The sequence below is a fragment of the Antrostomus carolinensis genome, unplaced genomic scaffold, assembly GCF_000700745.2.
Source record: "Antrostomus carolinensis isolate BGI_N321 unplaced genomic scaffold, ASM70074v2 scaffold13529, whole genome shotgun sequence".
Taxonomy (NCBI): domain Eukaryota; kingdom Metazoa; phylum Chordata; class Aves; order Caprimulgiformes; family Caprimulgidae; genus Antrostomus; species Antrostomus carolinensis.
Genome location: NW_010340753.1, coordinates 24,709 through 40,199, shown reverse-complemented (window position 1 = coordinate 40,199; position 15,491 = coordinate 24,709). Strand labels below are relative to the sequence as shown.

At 38.5% G+C, this 15,491-nt stretch overlaps 2 protein-coding genes across 2 annotated transcripts in view; one reads left to right on the top strand and one right to left on the bottom strand.

Moving 5' to 3' along the window:
* The window catches only part of ANGPTL3 (angiopoietin like 3), an 8,978-nt gene extending 6,877 nt beyond the window's left edge, over positions 1-2,101 (top strand). Inside the window, exons 6-7 of the mRNA XM_010176270.2 lie at positions 227-499; positions 1,851-2,101. Of these exons, the coding sequence (XP_010174572.1) occupies positions 227-499; positions 1,851-2,032 (455 nt within the window). The 3' untranslated portion in view covers positions 2,033-2,101. The remainder of the gene's footprint in view (positions 1-226; positions 500-1,850) is intronic.
* A 2,049-nt stretch (positions 2,102-4,150) lies between these two features.
* The window catches only part of LOC104531397 (dedicator of cytokinesis protein 7), a gene marked incomplete at its 5' end in the record, with an annotated part of 33,355 nt that continues 22,014 nt past the window's right edge, over positions 4,151-15,491 (bottom strand). Inside the window, 7 exons of the mRNA XM_010176271.1 lie at positions 4,151-4,326; positions 5,964-6,057; positions 8,580-8,722; positions 9,399-9,564; positions 11,791-11,871; positions 13,914-14,063; positions 15,315-15,381. Of these exons, the coding sequence (XP_010174573.1) occupies positions 4,151-4,326; positions 5,964-6,057; positions 8,580-8,722; positions 9,399-9,564; positions 11,791-11,871; positions 13,914-14,063; positions 15,315-15,381 (877 nt within the window). The remainder of the gene's footprint in view (positions 4,327-5,963; positions 6,058-8,579; positions 8,723-9,398; positions 9,565-11,790; positions 11,872-13,913; positions 14,064-15,314; positions 15,382-15,491) is intronic.

Genomic DNA, 15,491 nt, shown 5'->3' with positions numbered 1-15,491 from the left:
ATCAAATAACTCCTTCCTCACTAACTCTCTGCCCAGTGAATTCTGTCCCTTAATCCTCATCTCTGACATCTCTTGATATGCAGCCTATTTGAAGACATATTTTCAAATACTACTATTTTAAAGGTGATTGAGCTATCTGAGGTATAGGGTAGAGATCTGAAAAACATGGTAAGCGTGTTCATGCCTAGTTCCATATTAACAGCATCTACTCACTACAACTTTGCAGAGGAATTCTGGCTAGGTCTGAACAAGACCTATTCCATCACCAAACAAGGGGACTACATCTTAAGGATTGAGCTGCAGGACTGGAAGGATAACAAACGTCACATCGAGTATGCATTCAGCTTGGGAGGCCCCGAAACAGACTACACCCTCCAGCTTTCACGGATCTCTGGGAGCATCCCCAACGCACTGCCCGAGCAGACAGAACTGCGGTTCTCAACTGCAGACCATGACATGGACGTAATAAATGACTTCAACTGTCCAGAAAACTACTTAGGTATCAGTATGCTTGGTACATTAACATGGGAGTGAGCTTGTTACATGAAGGAATGGTAGCATGCTCTAGTGGGTAATTACTGATATTAGCCTGGCTTTAGATACAGAAAGGAGAGGGTAGCAGCATCTCTCTGCTTGCAGGAAAGGGCAGGAGATGTTTTTTGTTGGCAGACAGCAGGGTCCTGCAACAACAAGGCATCACTTTTCTATTTTATAGATAAGTAAAACTAAAGTATAGTGAGGCTGTGCAAATGACCAGCATCAGAGATATATGATGAAGCAGGTTGAAATAAAACCCCAGGATGAGATTCTGAGCTATGAAGTCAAGGGCAGTTCTTCCACTGATGCCTGGTCTGGTGTAGCACCCCTAGGTCGGATTGTTTAATCCCTTCTTGCAAAAACAAAAAGAAGACAAACTGCCTCTTAACTCCATTTTGACTACAAATCAAAAGTTAAGAACGATGGCGAGTTTCCATGCAAAGGCAGATTTTAGCTGTTTGTCACGTATACGATACAATCGCTCTCAAAAGAGCAAGAGATGCAAGGCTGAAGATGTATTTCTCCTTCAAGATAATTTGGTTAAAGGATTCCTAACTCTTTGATTTTCTGAAGCTTTTATGTTTTGCCAGTTTACAGTAAAAAGCAAACAATTGAAAAAGCAATTAATGATTAAACCACAGGATCTGGAATTGCCCTCCAGACACCTGCTTCATGCAACAAACATTTTGTACGTCATTCTAGGCTTGAAAATTGGTAATGTCTGAAATAATGCCAAGAGTGTTACTCAGCTCTAGTGACCATGAAGCAGATGGCAAATGACTTCCAAAGTGCTAAACTTTCATTTTTAGCACAGAGTCACTGCCAGTCCTTTGCCAGAAGAACTAGGCTTACAATTTAAGCTCATGGTTAAGGATACCAGACAATAAAAAAGATGATTTGTTTACTAAAGGCTCCTGTAGATGCAGAGATTTTATTACTTGTACCTGAGAAAAATATCAGCAAATCAGAAAGTCAGTCGTAGAGGGTCACGGGAAACATGAAAGCGTGGAGCTAATTTGGTAAGTGCCCCAATTCAGTGGCACCATTCGTGTGTGCGGTTTTCTATGCACCACAACTTTTATGTGAAGCACAACAGGGAGCACAACACCTTTGTATTGGCTTTCAACTGGCAAGTGTAAGTGGGTGGATGTACAAGCACCATTTCATTTGGGTACACTGGGTAATTGTCACTTTTCTGCTGGAACTGGTCTACAGAAGATTGATGTTGCAAACAGGAGCTGTCTACTCAGAAACTAAGCACTACATGTCAGGGTACAACTGACACTAACTGGCTTTAAAATATTTTTCCTTAGGAGGCTGGTGGCACAGTGAATGTGAGGAAACCAATCTTAATGGGAAATATGTTGCACCAAGGTCAAGAGGAAGACTAGACAGAAGAAAAGGCTTATACTGGAAGCCTAAGAAAGGAAGATACTACTTGCTTAAGTCAACCAAAATAATGATACACCCAACAGATTTAAAAAGTTTTGACTGAACGCTCATCCTGATGCATTTTAATTCAGAACTGAATTGAACACTGAACATTACTACATCAAAGAAGTTCATGCTATGTTTAACAACAGATGCATGTCTAAAGCCATACACTGTATGGTGTATTCACCAATACATAAAGGCTGAGGCATTTGTGATGGTCTTACAGTATGTTTGGTGAGTATTCTCAATTCCTTCTAGCCTCAATGTCAATGTCATGTAACTTTCATGGAGCTTTTACTTTCCCAGGATGAAACTCTCATGCCTAGGAATCAACTGCCTATTCATGTATTAAATAACACTGCTTGAGGGAACAAGTTTTCAGGCTGTTGCATTCGACTCTGGGTTGTGTAGGAGGGAACACAAAAAGTGTTTGAGTAAAAAAGGGCTGGCAAAATGTTATGGAAGACATTTAGGTATTAATCTATAGGGAAAAAAATAAGTTTTGTTTCATAAAGTAACTAATGTGATGCTTGGTTCATGTTATTGTTGTGGAATGTTCTATGAGCAAATGAAAGATGGGTAATTCCTCATTTTAGGGTCCTGCATATTTCCAGACAAATTTTCAGCAGTGTAGCTCAGGCCAATCTTGGCACTCCCACAGCTGTAGATGTGGACACACACACACCCAGTAAGCCAGAGCACAGGCCTCATCTTTTAGATACCACACTTTGAAGAATAACTTAGGAACTATATTTTCTTACTGAAAGTTAAAGAGTTAAGCTTCAGAGCTTACTGAAATAAATGAGATCTTTTCTTCTTGTTTGAAATGGAACCAGAGCCATCCCTTTGCAACCTTTTAGTACCCCCAACTAAGAAATGAAATGAAAGACCAAGTGAGCACACAACAGAACACCTTTCAAACAGAGAACAGCTGCCTGTGGGGTAACTCCAATGGAGTTAATGGTACCAACCAACAAACCCTGTGACAGTGACAGTGTTGGTCCTGCTCCTGAGAACACGTTGACACTTGTTTAACTTCAGATGCAGAATACTGTAAGGCAGAAGGACTATTGACATGCTGGTGAATGGCCAGCCATGGAGGTGTTGACTGAGAAAGACCCCAATTCTGCAGTTGCATTGAGTCATATTGACTTGTATAACTTACCTAAGCCTTGTACAGTACGGATTTTTTATGTCAACATTTACAATCATATAGAAATTGGTTTTAAATTGTAATTTGTCAGAATGAAACAACTGAAAACAGAATGTGCTAATTACAGAAAAACTGCAAAAGTAGTTTTACTTCTGGTGGATTTATTACAAAGAAGAGATCACACAGTGCTACTTATTTGTACTGGTGTTTTGTAATGTTTAATTAACTGTCCAGTCTCTAAAAATAAATAAATAAATAAAACTTTTGAAATACATGAGATATGGAACTTGACTAAACTCTTTCTTGTAAGCTTTGGTTTATAAAAACCTGCTTTGCATTTATCTAACTTTTACAACAAGAAGTAACAGATTTGGTGAGTAAGTTGGTGAATTTACTCAGCTGAAGATGACGATTCCACTCAGACATGCAAAGTTTTCCAAGATACTGTGAAAAAGCTTTAAATAAATAGTGGTAGATAATGAACGGAAATTAGCTCCCTGACTGGGCTTAGTTATAGAAAGGTTATTGTTTTCCAAGATACTACATGAAAATTTCTTATCTTCCAGATCTTCAGAAGATTTTTTTTTTCCAAGCATTGTAAACATAAACTGCTTTTAAACCAAAACAGAAATATGAACAAAGGAATTATGCATTTTCTTCATTTTTATCCCTCGCTTTAAAAAGTAAGTCACTGAAAGTGTTAGAAAGTAATAAGAACTAAAAGAATGATGGCTCTAGCAGATAGGCAAAGAAAAAAACCTACATAAAACTGAAAAGAATGCGACTAAATTTCACGGTGAATTTTGGGAAATGCAGAAACCTCTTTCATGTTGTTGTTCACAGCCAAGTTTTATGCAAATATGTTTGCCCCTTCGCAACTGTGTATTTTCTGCTGTGTCAGTCTGGACTCTTTTTGAGCCTCTGGCACAGCAGATCTACTGATACAGCAAGTTTTGCAATGAACCAGGTGATAAGGTAGGAATTTCTAGACTTGCCAGTCTCAGGCCCTGAAATGTGAAACGTATTTCAAAACTCTAACCTGTATGTGGTATTTGGAACGTAGACATCCCTGGCAGGAAACTCCAGGATTTCTCTTGTAGGTCTAACTCTGCTGTCTGGGTAAAGTTTGACTTGCAGCAACTCCGGAGTTAGACAGTAATGGGGATTCTCTGGAGCTGGAGATATGTCTATCTTTAATTGAGCTGTAAGAAGAAAGTTATTTTATTACAATAAATAGAAGTTAAGTTAAACCAAAAAGCACGTTCCTGCTTAGTTTCTTCAGGTTATATCCGATATATTGATTTCATAAATAAACAAATGATAAATTATAGTCAATGGGGATTTGTTAAAAACAAGTAGCAACGAATCAAAGTGTTACCTAGGGCAACACTTTGGGGGTACCAGATAATAAGATATGTTATCAGATAAGTGTTACCTAGGGCAACAACCTAGGGGTATCAGATAATAAGAACCAACAGAAAAGATGTATCCTAACAAGTCCCAAATGCTGTTCTCATAGGCAAGTTGGGGAAATACAGTCTAGATAATGCAACTGTGAGGCCCAGTTATTGCTAAAAACAATACTTAAAGGTTTCATCAGGAATCTTGCCTATCAAACTGGAAGGATATATCAGGAATTGCTGGAAGTTAATCTACAGCAAAATTATTGAATATTTTCCTTAGCAAGTCAGCTGACAGTACTGACAGCACACTTCTTGTTGGTGGATGGCACTGAGGCTGGAATGATTGTAAAAATTTAGAAGACAGAAAAGTTGGAGAAACGGCATCAAATGACTAAGGTGAAACACAAGAAAGAGCAAAGGACTTGCATTAAGAAGGAGAAGCTAAACATACAAATATTAAAAAAAAAACCCAAAACAACATGGATCAGCTCTGTAGAAAAGGGCTGGGTAACAGCAGTGACAACAAGCCAATGTCCAGGAGAAAGCTACAACCATTCTAAGATATATTAGTGCAGTGTCATGTGTAAGGCACTGGAGACAAATCCATCCACTTTGCTTGGTATGAGGTCTTAGGAGGAGCACCATAACCAGGTTAGAGTGCCATGCTTGAAGAAAAGCATGGACAGGTTAAAGAAACTCTAGCAGAGAGTAACGGGTAATTTTTAAATGACAACCTTTGAAGAAGGGTTGAAAAAAACCTGAGATCGGTTAGGCTACAAAACAGAGGTGGATAAAAGTGAACTCATAACAGTATTCAGGTACTTGAAAGGTTTGATAACAGCCCTGAGGGCATGACAGACCATAATCAGATTAATTTGCAGCAAGGTAATTTTGCAAAGTTTTCTTAATACCTAACCTCCCTACAAGGACAGCTGAGTGTTGGGAGAGATGATCTAGGGAAGCGGTAGGATTGCTGTCACTGGAGATTTTTTTAAGAGCAGGTTAAGTAAATATTGTCAGGAATAGCACAGGTCAGGGACCAGGGATGTTTCACTGCTGGTGTGCCAGCGTTTTTATTTCCCTTTCTCAAACAGAGGTGGGGTCTGTTCCTATTAACCAAGTGGGAGCCAGCAGATCTCCTCTCAGCTAGAGAATGGTATTTCACTCAGCAAAACAGAGACTCCTCAGCCCCTGCTGGGTTTAGAGCTTTGGGGTCTGCATCCCCTTCTCACACATACTACTCCCAGTGTGACAGGGGCTGCATGTGCACACGTACCAGTGAAAATCCTGTCAAAATGCCATCTTTAGTGGTTGTGGTCTACCAGAGATCACTTTCAATGACTTCATAGCATTTTTTCCATCTGCTCACTTGTAAGAACTGTATGGCAACTGGGAAGATCTAACCAAATACTTCAACAAAAGATCTCGTTCAATACCTGTGATAGGTCTCAGCCTCCGTAACACTGACGATGGCCGTCTCATGTCAGCAAGGAACTTGTACAAATCTTCATCGCTCAGGCGATCGCCCTCCTGTTGGATGTTGGGAAGAAAATGGTTATCTACACAACCCTTCAGGATTGCCAGAGAATGAAGAAACCTTCTAATATTACAGTCTCTTTCCTCTAATATCAAAATGTACCTTCCCAGAACAAGGTGTGCACATTAACGTGCTAAATTACAGCTCATTTCTCCATCCTTTTTCCTTCCTTCTTTCCTTATTAATCATCATGACAGCTGCAGGAACTTCTCATTGAAAACCTTTTCTCTCCCCATCAATATTATCTTTTTCAAAACTGAGAATGGCTGTTAAAAGACTCCCCAAAATATCCAATTTTTAGCAAGTATAATAGTTTGAAAAAGTATCTGTCATTCAGGCAATGATCCTCGTTCCTTCTCCTCTGCCTTTTCTTTGGTATGAGTCTAAAAGAGTCTTACTTTTCAGGAGAAGTGTTAAGAAATGGTGGGAAGTTGTCAGTCTTCCTTGTGCCACATTCTAGTAGCTCAGTATTTCATTAATTTTGGAAACATTATAGAAAAGGTGACTCTGCCACCCTCTAACTATCCAGAAGATATCTGATAATAAAGGTAATCGATCACAATATGAAAAAAGAAGCAAATGGAAGGAGAAAAACGCTGGGTAGTATTCAATTAATTGTACTCAATGGGAGAAAAGGAAGGGAAGATAAAAAATAAAAGACAGAAGAATTAGAAACTTAAAATCTTAAATCAATGTTTGGCAATTTTTAAAGGATAACTTAATAAAACAAGCTGTTTCAAAGCTGTCGAGCTAAAACAACCTCAAAGTAAATACATAAATGCTTTTGTAAATCATTACTAACTCAGTGAACTGTGTATATTCCAAACAGAGCTGCAGAACATGGTCAGTGGAATGGCTGCATTAGCAGTCCTGGAATACATTTTTTTTCTTCCTTTCTACATCTTGGGTGAATATATTACAGACCTGATTGTATTAATTATTTGATTTTATTTATTTTTATTTTTATTTATTTGGGGGCCTACAAGAAAGCTGGGGAAGGACTTTTCATAAGGGCAGTTAATGACAAAACAAGGGGAAATGAGTTTAAGCTGAAAGAGGGGAGGTTTAGATTAGATATTAGGAAGAAGTTTCTCAATGTGAGGGTGGTCAGACACTGGAGCAGGTTGCCCAGGGAAGTTGTGGATGCCCCCTCCCTGGAAGTGTTCAAGGCCAGGCTGGATGAGGCTTTGAGCAACCTGGTCTAGTGGAAGGTGTCCCTGCTGCTGGCAGGGGGGTTGGGACTGGATGAGCTTTAAGGTCCCTTCCAATACTAACCATTCTATGATTCTATGATTTTATTTTATTAATAAAAGGAACTTCCTGCTCTGTGTCCTGGAGCCCAATGACAGTCATACTGAGTTTCATGAAAGCACGGAGCACCTGAGGCATGAGTCACCCTCCACTTACATGGTTTGCACCATGATAACTTCATGCCCTTGATGACATTTCTCCTTATTTACCCTACTGTATTTAAAAGTAGACTTTGGATGGCTACCCACAGTGAAAGTGGCACGCAACCAAAACAATCAGGAAAAAAAAAAAAGAGCTTAACCAACTTTCAATATAATATCTAAATCTTTGTATTCCAAATAATCAAGAAATCAGTCCAAAAAATATCTGGTTGCTCACTATTAAATCCCTTTTTATACACAAAGGTGACATTCAAGTAACAATTTTCCTGAACCAGATAAGCATTAAGCAAATCTTAGCAAAAATTAATGAACTGAAACCATCTTCTAAGCTTAACTAAAAATTTTATTCCATTTAATCATGTTTTCCACTGCTTCTCAGGAAAATCCCAAGCTCTGGCTAAGAAGAGCTGTCACTCAGTAAAGCAGCATCAGAAGTGAAATGCTTTGTTTTCTCGGGCATCTCTGGATGTGTCCAGGGAACCGATGCCAACCTCAAATTGCATTGACGAACCTGGTTCTGAGCCTGCTGGTGGTTCAATGGGATCCTCTATGACCCAACAAAACCAAAGGGGTCAAGGCCATGCAACTCCTAGACTAGGACAAATATCTGGAATACTTTCTGGCACATACTAACCCAAAGAAGTCATCCTCTATTTTTGTGAACTGCTTCTGTGAGCACTTTTCTAAATACATTGACCAGTGATTTTTCCAACGCATGTTAGAAAAATCTGGAGCAAAATAAACTGATATTCTCCTGGGGAGATCTAGTTGTACTAGTTCAGAGTGTTTAAGTCACTATGCCATCATGACACTTTATCATTCAAGTCAGAACCAGCTAATAATTTCAAATTCCATAATGTGATTATTCACAGTAAACTTATTGAAAGAATCCACCACTCGACTGTGGACCCTCTGATGGCAGAATTAAGCACATGATATAATAAACCCACTGCACGCTGTTCCAAGATACCCTGTGATCAGGGAACAGACATGACATGCATGGAAAGCATCACAAATTAATCATTCGGGTCTAAACTGACTTCACACAATCAAATCACTCTGTCCAAGGAGTAACTCCTTAATTAGACAGCTTCATACAATACCTGTTTAAAGAAGTTTGTCACTGTCAGAGTAGCTGGTCTAAAGCTGGTCAAATTGCAAGCCTCGTCCCCACTTGTGGTTCTCTCTAACGAACGCCTCCCGACAATACTGGAATTCCGCCGCTCCGACCACGACCCTTTACGTTCTTCAAAAAATTAAAAATAAAAAAAGGTGAGGAATTTAAAAAAAAAAAATTAGAAGAAAAACAATTGTCCAAGAGTCTACTTTTGTTCCAACCAGGATTTTCTACAGAAGAAGATAGCTGCTGCTTTTGGAAATTATGCAATAAGTGTGATAGAAGAGGTGGTTATGCTAAGACAATCGCACTCCTGAGGCATCAGGAGGCTATGAAGCACAGCTGACTACTTCTGCTCCTCTCACAGCAACCTCACCCCAGTGCCTTACTGCTATTATAAAAGTCTTTATCGTGTGAAGATTTATGTATTTCTCTTGCTCTGAAAGATGATGAAGTTGGCAATTTTGGGGATGCTGAAGAGCAGTTTCAGATGAGCTGTGTGGTTCACAAAGATTAATCCACTCCTTCGGAAAATGTTCATCAGCCTGTAACGCACTCTCACTCTTAGAAGCCGTGTTTTAAATAATATAACAGATGGTTTGCTTGTAAAATCCTTGAAAGATAAATCCATTTGTTATCATGGACTTTTCTGTTTTATTTCAACCATGACCCAAGACTATCAGAAGGCCTAGGGCAGGGGGAGGAAAGCGATAAAAGGAGCGATGGCAGATACAGGGCATGAAACAAGGTTTCAGTAAACTCTGGATTTGTCCACATTCCCTCATGCAGATGTCAGATATCATACCTCCTGTACCAACTTCTACTTCTGTGGAATCTCTTTCCAAACTTCCAGCGCTGCTCACAATGTTCATTAAATGAATGGCTGTCCAGGCAAAAGGCATTCGGTACTTGCCTAGTCTTTGGCAAAACTGTTCTGCCTGGCATTTCAGTTTTTCCAACTTTTCCTTATTCTGTGAAGAAAATATTCAATCCAGGAGATTAAAAGGAGAGGGATAGGAACAAAGGTTCATTTAGCAAAATCAGTAACAACGGTATCTTTTTGAACTTGTAATGATTCTGTGCTTCAATAGCACCTTCTAGAGGAGGATCACTAAGTACAAGGCAATCAGACTTCTGCTTCACAAAACTGCCATCAGGCCAACAGTCCCAGACACCGGACAGCCTGATAGAGCAGCTGGCTCCATGCTCTTAAGCCTCCTGAATAGCCTGTCAAATCCCAGCGAGCTCATCTGCCCACTGCCCTTTCAAGAAAAGCTGAATTTTGTTTAATCTGTGAAGTCTGAAATGGCCATTCTCCACATGATTTTATGCAGCAGGTGTTCAGATCATCTGGAGTTGCATGGGAAACTGAAAACATTGCTCAAATAAGCAGTATCACACTCATTTTATTGAGGAAAAAAAGGAGTAAGAGAGGACTCTTCCATAATTCTGCATATTAAAGAGCAATTTTTTGCTTTAGAAAGGTTGTTAGCTTCCAGAAGTCCCCAGACAGGGGGTTGGATAACAACTCAGAGAGCTCTGTTGCTCACGTTCCTCTACTTCAGGACATGCTTATGCACCTTGCTGGGAAGGAGACCTGGAAAAATCACCTTTTCCCAAGCATCCTGCCAATCTAATTCCAAAATTTCTCTTAGGCTCATGTCAACTTATTGATCACAGGAAATGTAGGAGTTTTACTTTTGTTATCTGTATACCTGAGGTGAAAGATACCCATTTTTCATATTGTAGTGCAGTGATATAAAGACAGGGATAGATAATAACGTGAACTTCTTCAGCTAAAAATATATTAGAACTTTAGGAAGGCAAAACTTTGTTAGAGTTTGATCAAAACTAACAAATTAACTTCTCAGCTCCTATGAAGAAAGCATAATGGAAGCTTCTTAATCACAGGAGGGGTGAGCATCTCTTGGTTTTTTACCTTCATTCAGTCCTCACTATTATCTTTTAATGTTCACCTGGCTCAGCCAAATTGTACATTAAATCAGGAACCATTTCTGAGGCTCCAAAGCAGTTTCCCATACTACATACACAACGTTTCCTTTTCAAGCTCTCTTGTACATTTTACAAAATGAAGTTGTAAAAGAACATACTTAGCTCAAGTAACAATAAAATCAGTGATTTGCTATTCAATAGCCACATTGTGTTGGGAGAAAAACAAATAGCAGGCTGAGGAAAGGTCATAGTCCAGGGGCCACTGAATCCTGCAGGTGCTACCAGCATTCCTCTTTGTTCCTCAACCTACCAAACCTGCTATCCCCACCCAGACTCTGACACACTCCAATGAGCAACCAGCTGCCAACTGCTGGTTGCAATGAATAAGATGTCATTCTTCTCTGCAGGAAAATCTCTACTTTTAGACCCAAGCAAAGGGCCTCTACAGCAAGGAGACAGGCTGCATTTATACGTGTGTGGGCAAGACAAAAAAATCAGTGAAAATGGGGCAGGTCCATGCCATCCACTGGACTTCAAAGGACAATGTTCAAACTGCTGATGGCAGGAATTAAAGGTACATTGTTAACAGAAAAAAACAAACACTAAAGTAGAAAATGTTAAATCTACCTTTACTATATGTAAGAAGGACAGCTTTGTCCTCCTGTTGAGTGTGGCCCTTCTTTACAACATCAGTAAAAAGAAAAATCATCAGAAAATAGAAAAAAAGAACCACAAATGCACTGCAATTCAAAACCAGGCCTGATGGAGAATCTCCTGTTAACATATTTCATCCACTTTATAACCCTTCTAGGGGCAGGCAGAGCTACTGTGATGAGGTTAAACTGCAGAAGCAATGGAAAAGTTGAAATTTTACTGCAAAGTCACATCAAAGGCTGCGGTCACTTGACCCAAGTACAAGCACACAGCTGGTCCTTTGGGACAGGGCATCACAGGTGACTGAGCTTGATGGTAACCACACGTCTCCCCTGCCAGCTACAAAAACTGATGACCTTTAACTACTCTACCTCAATCAGGCATCAAGATTCAAAGGTCCTTGACTCTTCTTTGGCCTTTAGAATTTGACTAGATTCTTAATTAAAAATAGATCCTTTTAACAACAGGACCAGTATCAATGGCTGCTAAGTCCAAAGTAAAAGAAAATAAGGTATGTTTAACTTGTTAATAACAAAACACCTTAAAGTGCTTGTTGTCAAATTTAATCAAAACACAGAAAAAATTCTTACCTTTGCTGCATCAGATTCTTTAAAAATCATATAAGGCTCTGCACACTCCCCAATATCTCCCTGCTGTAACACTTTTTCCAGCTGAGAAGGGAAAATGAACCATTATAAGGACAAGTATCCAGCAACGATTGTTGAATTAAACAAACACTAGGAAACAAAAACATTCTTTCAGAAGAGTTAAAGCTTGATTTCCCTTTGCGAGCAGGGAAACAAGCACTGCACGTAAGTTGTTAGAGCCATTAAGTTCCCAGATCTCCAGCTGTAACTGAATCACAGATGTAAAATATAGGTTCAAAGGGAACATATACCACTTCCCCTTGGTTTGATCTGTTCTAGAGCCACTTTCAGCTCATTTTTAAGGTCTTAAGGACGGCTTACGCTGTCTTCAGCATCATCATTTTCAGAATTCTCTTCTTATTTCTGTTCTCCATATTAAGGACCTATTGCAGCAGCACAAAAAGGTGACTCAGATGCACTCAGCTAAAACAAGAACTATTTTAAATCAGTGAGTTTTCAAATAAAATAATGAAACAATTAAAAAATTCATATTGGACAAAGAGTAGATGTTTGCTTCTGAAGTCTCCAAGTTAATGCCTCTGAAACACAAAACTGCTCAGCACTCAGAGTCTAATAGAAATATTTTTCCCTATCACATGGATGAAGACTGTTTCTTTCAGAAGCATCCTGGCCCTCCCTCCCATGCCTGCTACTGTGCACATGCTGTTACTAGATTAGAACATCTTTCCACTTCTCCCATGCTTAGAAAGTGGTGGCATAGTGGGTGAACTGCTGTGCTGGCTGCTGGCCAAGGGCTAGCCCAGTGAAGCTATCACAACCATTCATACTTGTCTACTAGGAGAACTCCAAGAGGCTACTACAATATAAAGAACAAAACTACTTTCCATCAAATCTGGCATTCCCAGGTGAGTTTGTACTAACTATACCAGTTGCCTGAAAACTGGTTTCCCAGTAAGACCCATGTGAAAATTTACCCATTAAGGCACGCTGTGCATCTGTCTTATTTATCTCTGACAATATCCTTTCCATCATCAAATCAAAAAAGCACCCAAGCCACCAGCCCCTCTTGGGTCACTGGTTTTACAAGCCCTAATGTGCCATCACAAGCTCTTTTGGACAGATCCCCATCTCATAAATTATGGGGTCCTCTATTCCTCGTATCTTGTAAAAGTCAGAAGAGTGAATTTGTGTGCGCAGGCAGAACATGATTTTTAGGAGGAATTCAGAGAATCATACCAAAAATTGGAGATCAGAATATGCTCCAAGACTACTGAAAGCCTTATTCTCACCTGGGATTGTTCTGTCATGCCACAAAGCCTTAATTCACTTTCAAAAGCTTATTCCTCATGTAAGAAGCAGTTCATCAAGAACTCGCACAAACCTCTGTCAACAGGGTTCTCAAAACACAGTACTTAACCTAGCAGGCAACAAAACCACTGCCTGTGAACTGAAAGCATGTACTGAACTCCTCTTTTTACAAAATGATTATTTTTATGCAGAGGTCAGCCAAAAAAACCTGATTCAAATGCCAATCTGAACCAGTAACATTTGGGCACTCATTGAATCAAATGAAAAAAAAAAAGAAAATAACATTTATCTTTGTGTACTTTACTCCAGGAGTGACCAATGTGGCATTTTATGTCAGTTATGGATCTCACTCTCAGCAATTTCAATTCTTAAAGACATTTAAAAATTTGGCTTAAGGGCCTATATCATTTTTTAAATGAGATTCAGATCAATACATATTTTTAAATCACTTACTTATCTATCATCTTAAGGAATCAGCACATTGTTTCATATGAAAACCAAGGTCATGGCCCAGAGAGCTGATCTATATCAAGTAAACCTCTGTGCTCTTTTCAGTTTTTAATAATACAACAATGCATATCTCCACTGGACTGTATCTGTTACAAGGGAACTTAATGTACTGAGAGAGAATATCCGAAATGAACGAGAACTCTGTGGTGCGCGTGTTTATGCTTTTGAGAATAGAATTCTGCTCTCCAAATGTAAAGAAGTCAACTAGTCAGACAGATTTCTTTATATTTTATTCTAAACAGAAAACAAGAGACAATATTAATTTAAATTCATCTGGTATTTCTTACCTTTATTACCAGAAAGACATCTTGAGAGGGATAAGTGATAGAAAAGATGGCAGATCTGGCCAGCGTGGATATAGCAGCAGGGGGGACGTGTGGACGAAGCATTCCCTTCATTTGTTCCGAGTTTAAATCAAAGTAGAAATTTTCTGAAATCTAAGGAAGAAGTTGGGTAGCCTCAAGCATGAGTTGTACTTTTTATTGTTGTTAAACTCTTCATAAACACAACAGACAATTTCAAAATACAAGTGAAAAAACTACCAACAGTGTCTCCTTTCAAACCATGGAAAAAAACCACTTTTTTTTAGTGTCTCCTTTAGTGTTTTTTTCTTCTTTTCATTAAGAAATCAAGGCAGGACAGTGGGAAAGGAGAAAAGAAATGGAGCAAACAACACACACTACTTATAAAATTTCCTCCAGCTCCTGTAAGGTACGTAGTTCCATCAGAGCACTAGAAATTACAATTGCTACCTGAACTGAAAATATCAAAGTATGAAAATAGAAAATTATCTTTAAGATCATCCACAGAAAAAAGAAAAAATAACATATCTTGAAAGGCAGACAGTGAGCTTTCTGCCTTTCAAGGCTTCAAAGCCAAAATGAATGTGAGCTGGTTATCAACACCAGAGGTCACTAAAGAACTTACTATGTTAGAGAAAAAAAAAAAATGGAGTAATGAGATGATAAAATTGGCTTATGAAATGTGATTTAAATATTAAACAAAGTTCACATAATATTCCACATACTCTCATCTACATAACTTAAAACTCAATGCATTAAATTCAAGTCTTAAAGAGATAAATGTCAAAATGCATATTTTTTACATTTTTCTCTCTGCTACTGCTAATATCTTGAATTAAGAAAACTAAAAGACTCTTCAAATATTAAATACAGAACATAAATAGGGGAATAAATGTATTTTGCATTTCCTATAACTTAGATCTTGAAAAGACTTCACAGTTTTGTTTTGATTTTAGCAATTTTAGCATGTATGGCTTTCTTGTGCATTATTAAAATATTACTTGGACACATATCATGCTGAATCATGAAGAAGAGATTTAGAAAGTCATAAAAACTTAATCTAAATAAAAGATTTCAGTTACTTAAGTTCTCTCTGGGGAAGAGACTTTTGAAAGCCAATATTGGACAATATATATATATTCTGATTTCAGGCACTCACATATTAGATAATATTTTTAGAAAAGTGGTTATACTTCAACTGTTTTACCAAGCAGAAGAACTCACAAGATGGTTCACAAAATGCCTTTGTCATTCTTTCGACCACTAGTATGTCACTGCCTTCATAAAGGCTTGGTTCCAGAATTAATTCCTCTATTTTTTGTTTTTTAAATACAGGTTTGTAATGCTTTGGTGGAAATGTCATCACTCAAGTAATCAAAAACCTACCTTTTTCTTTTCTTTAACATCGTACAAAGCCAAACTTGCAAAAATGGGCTCAATTTCTATTTCAAATCTTGAAAAAAAGAAACAGATAAAATCAGTTGACTTGCATTTTGTAAGAAAGACTAAATCTACCCACTCCCCCAAATCCTTTCTGGATAACCCACTGTTAGGCTGAGATGT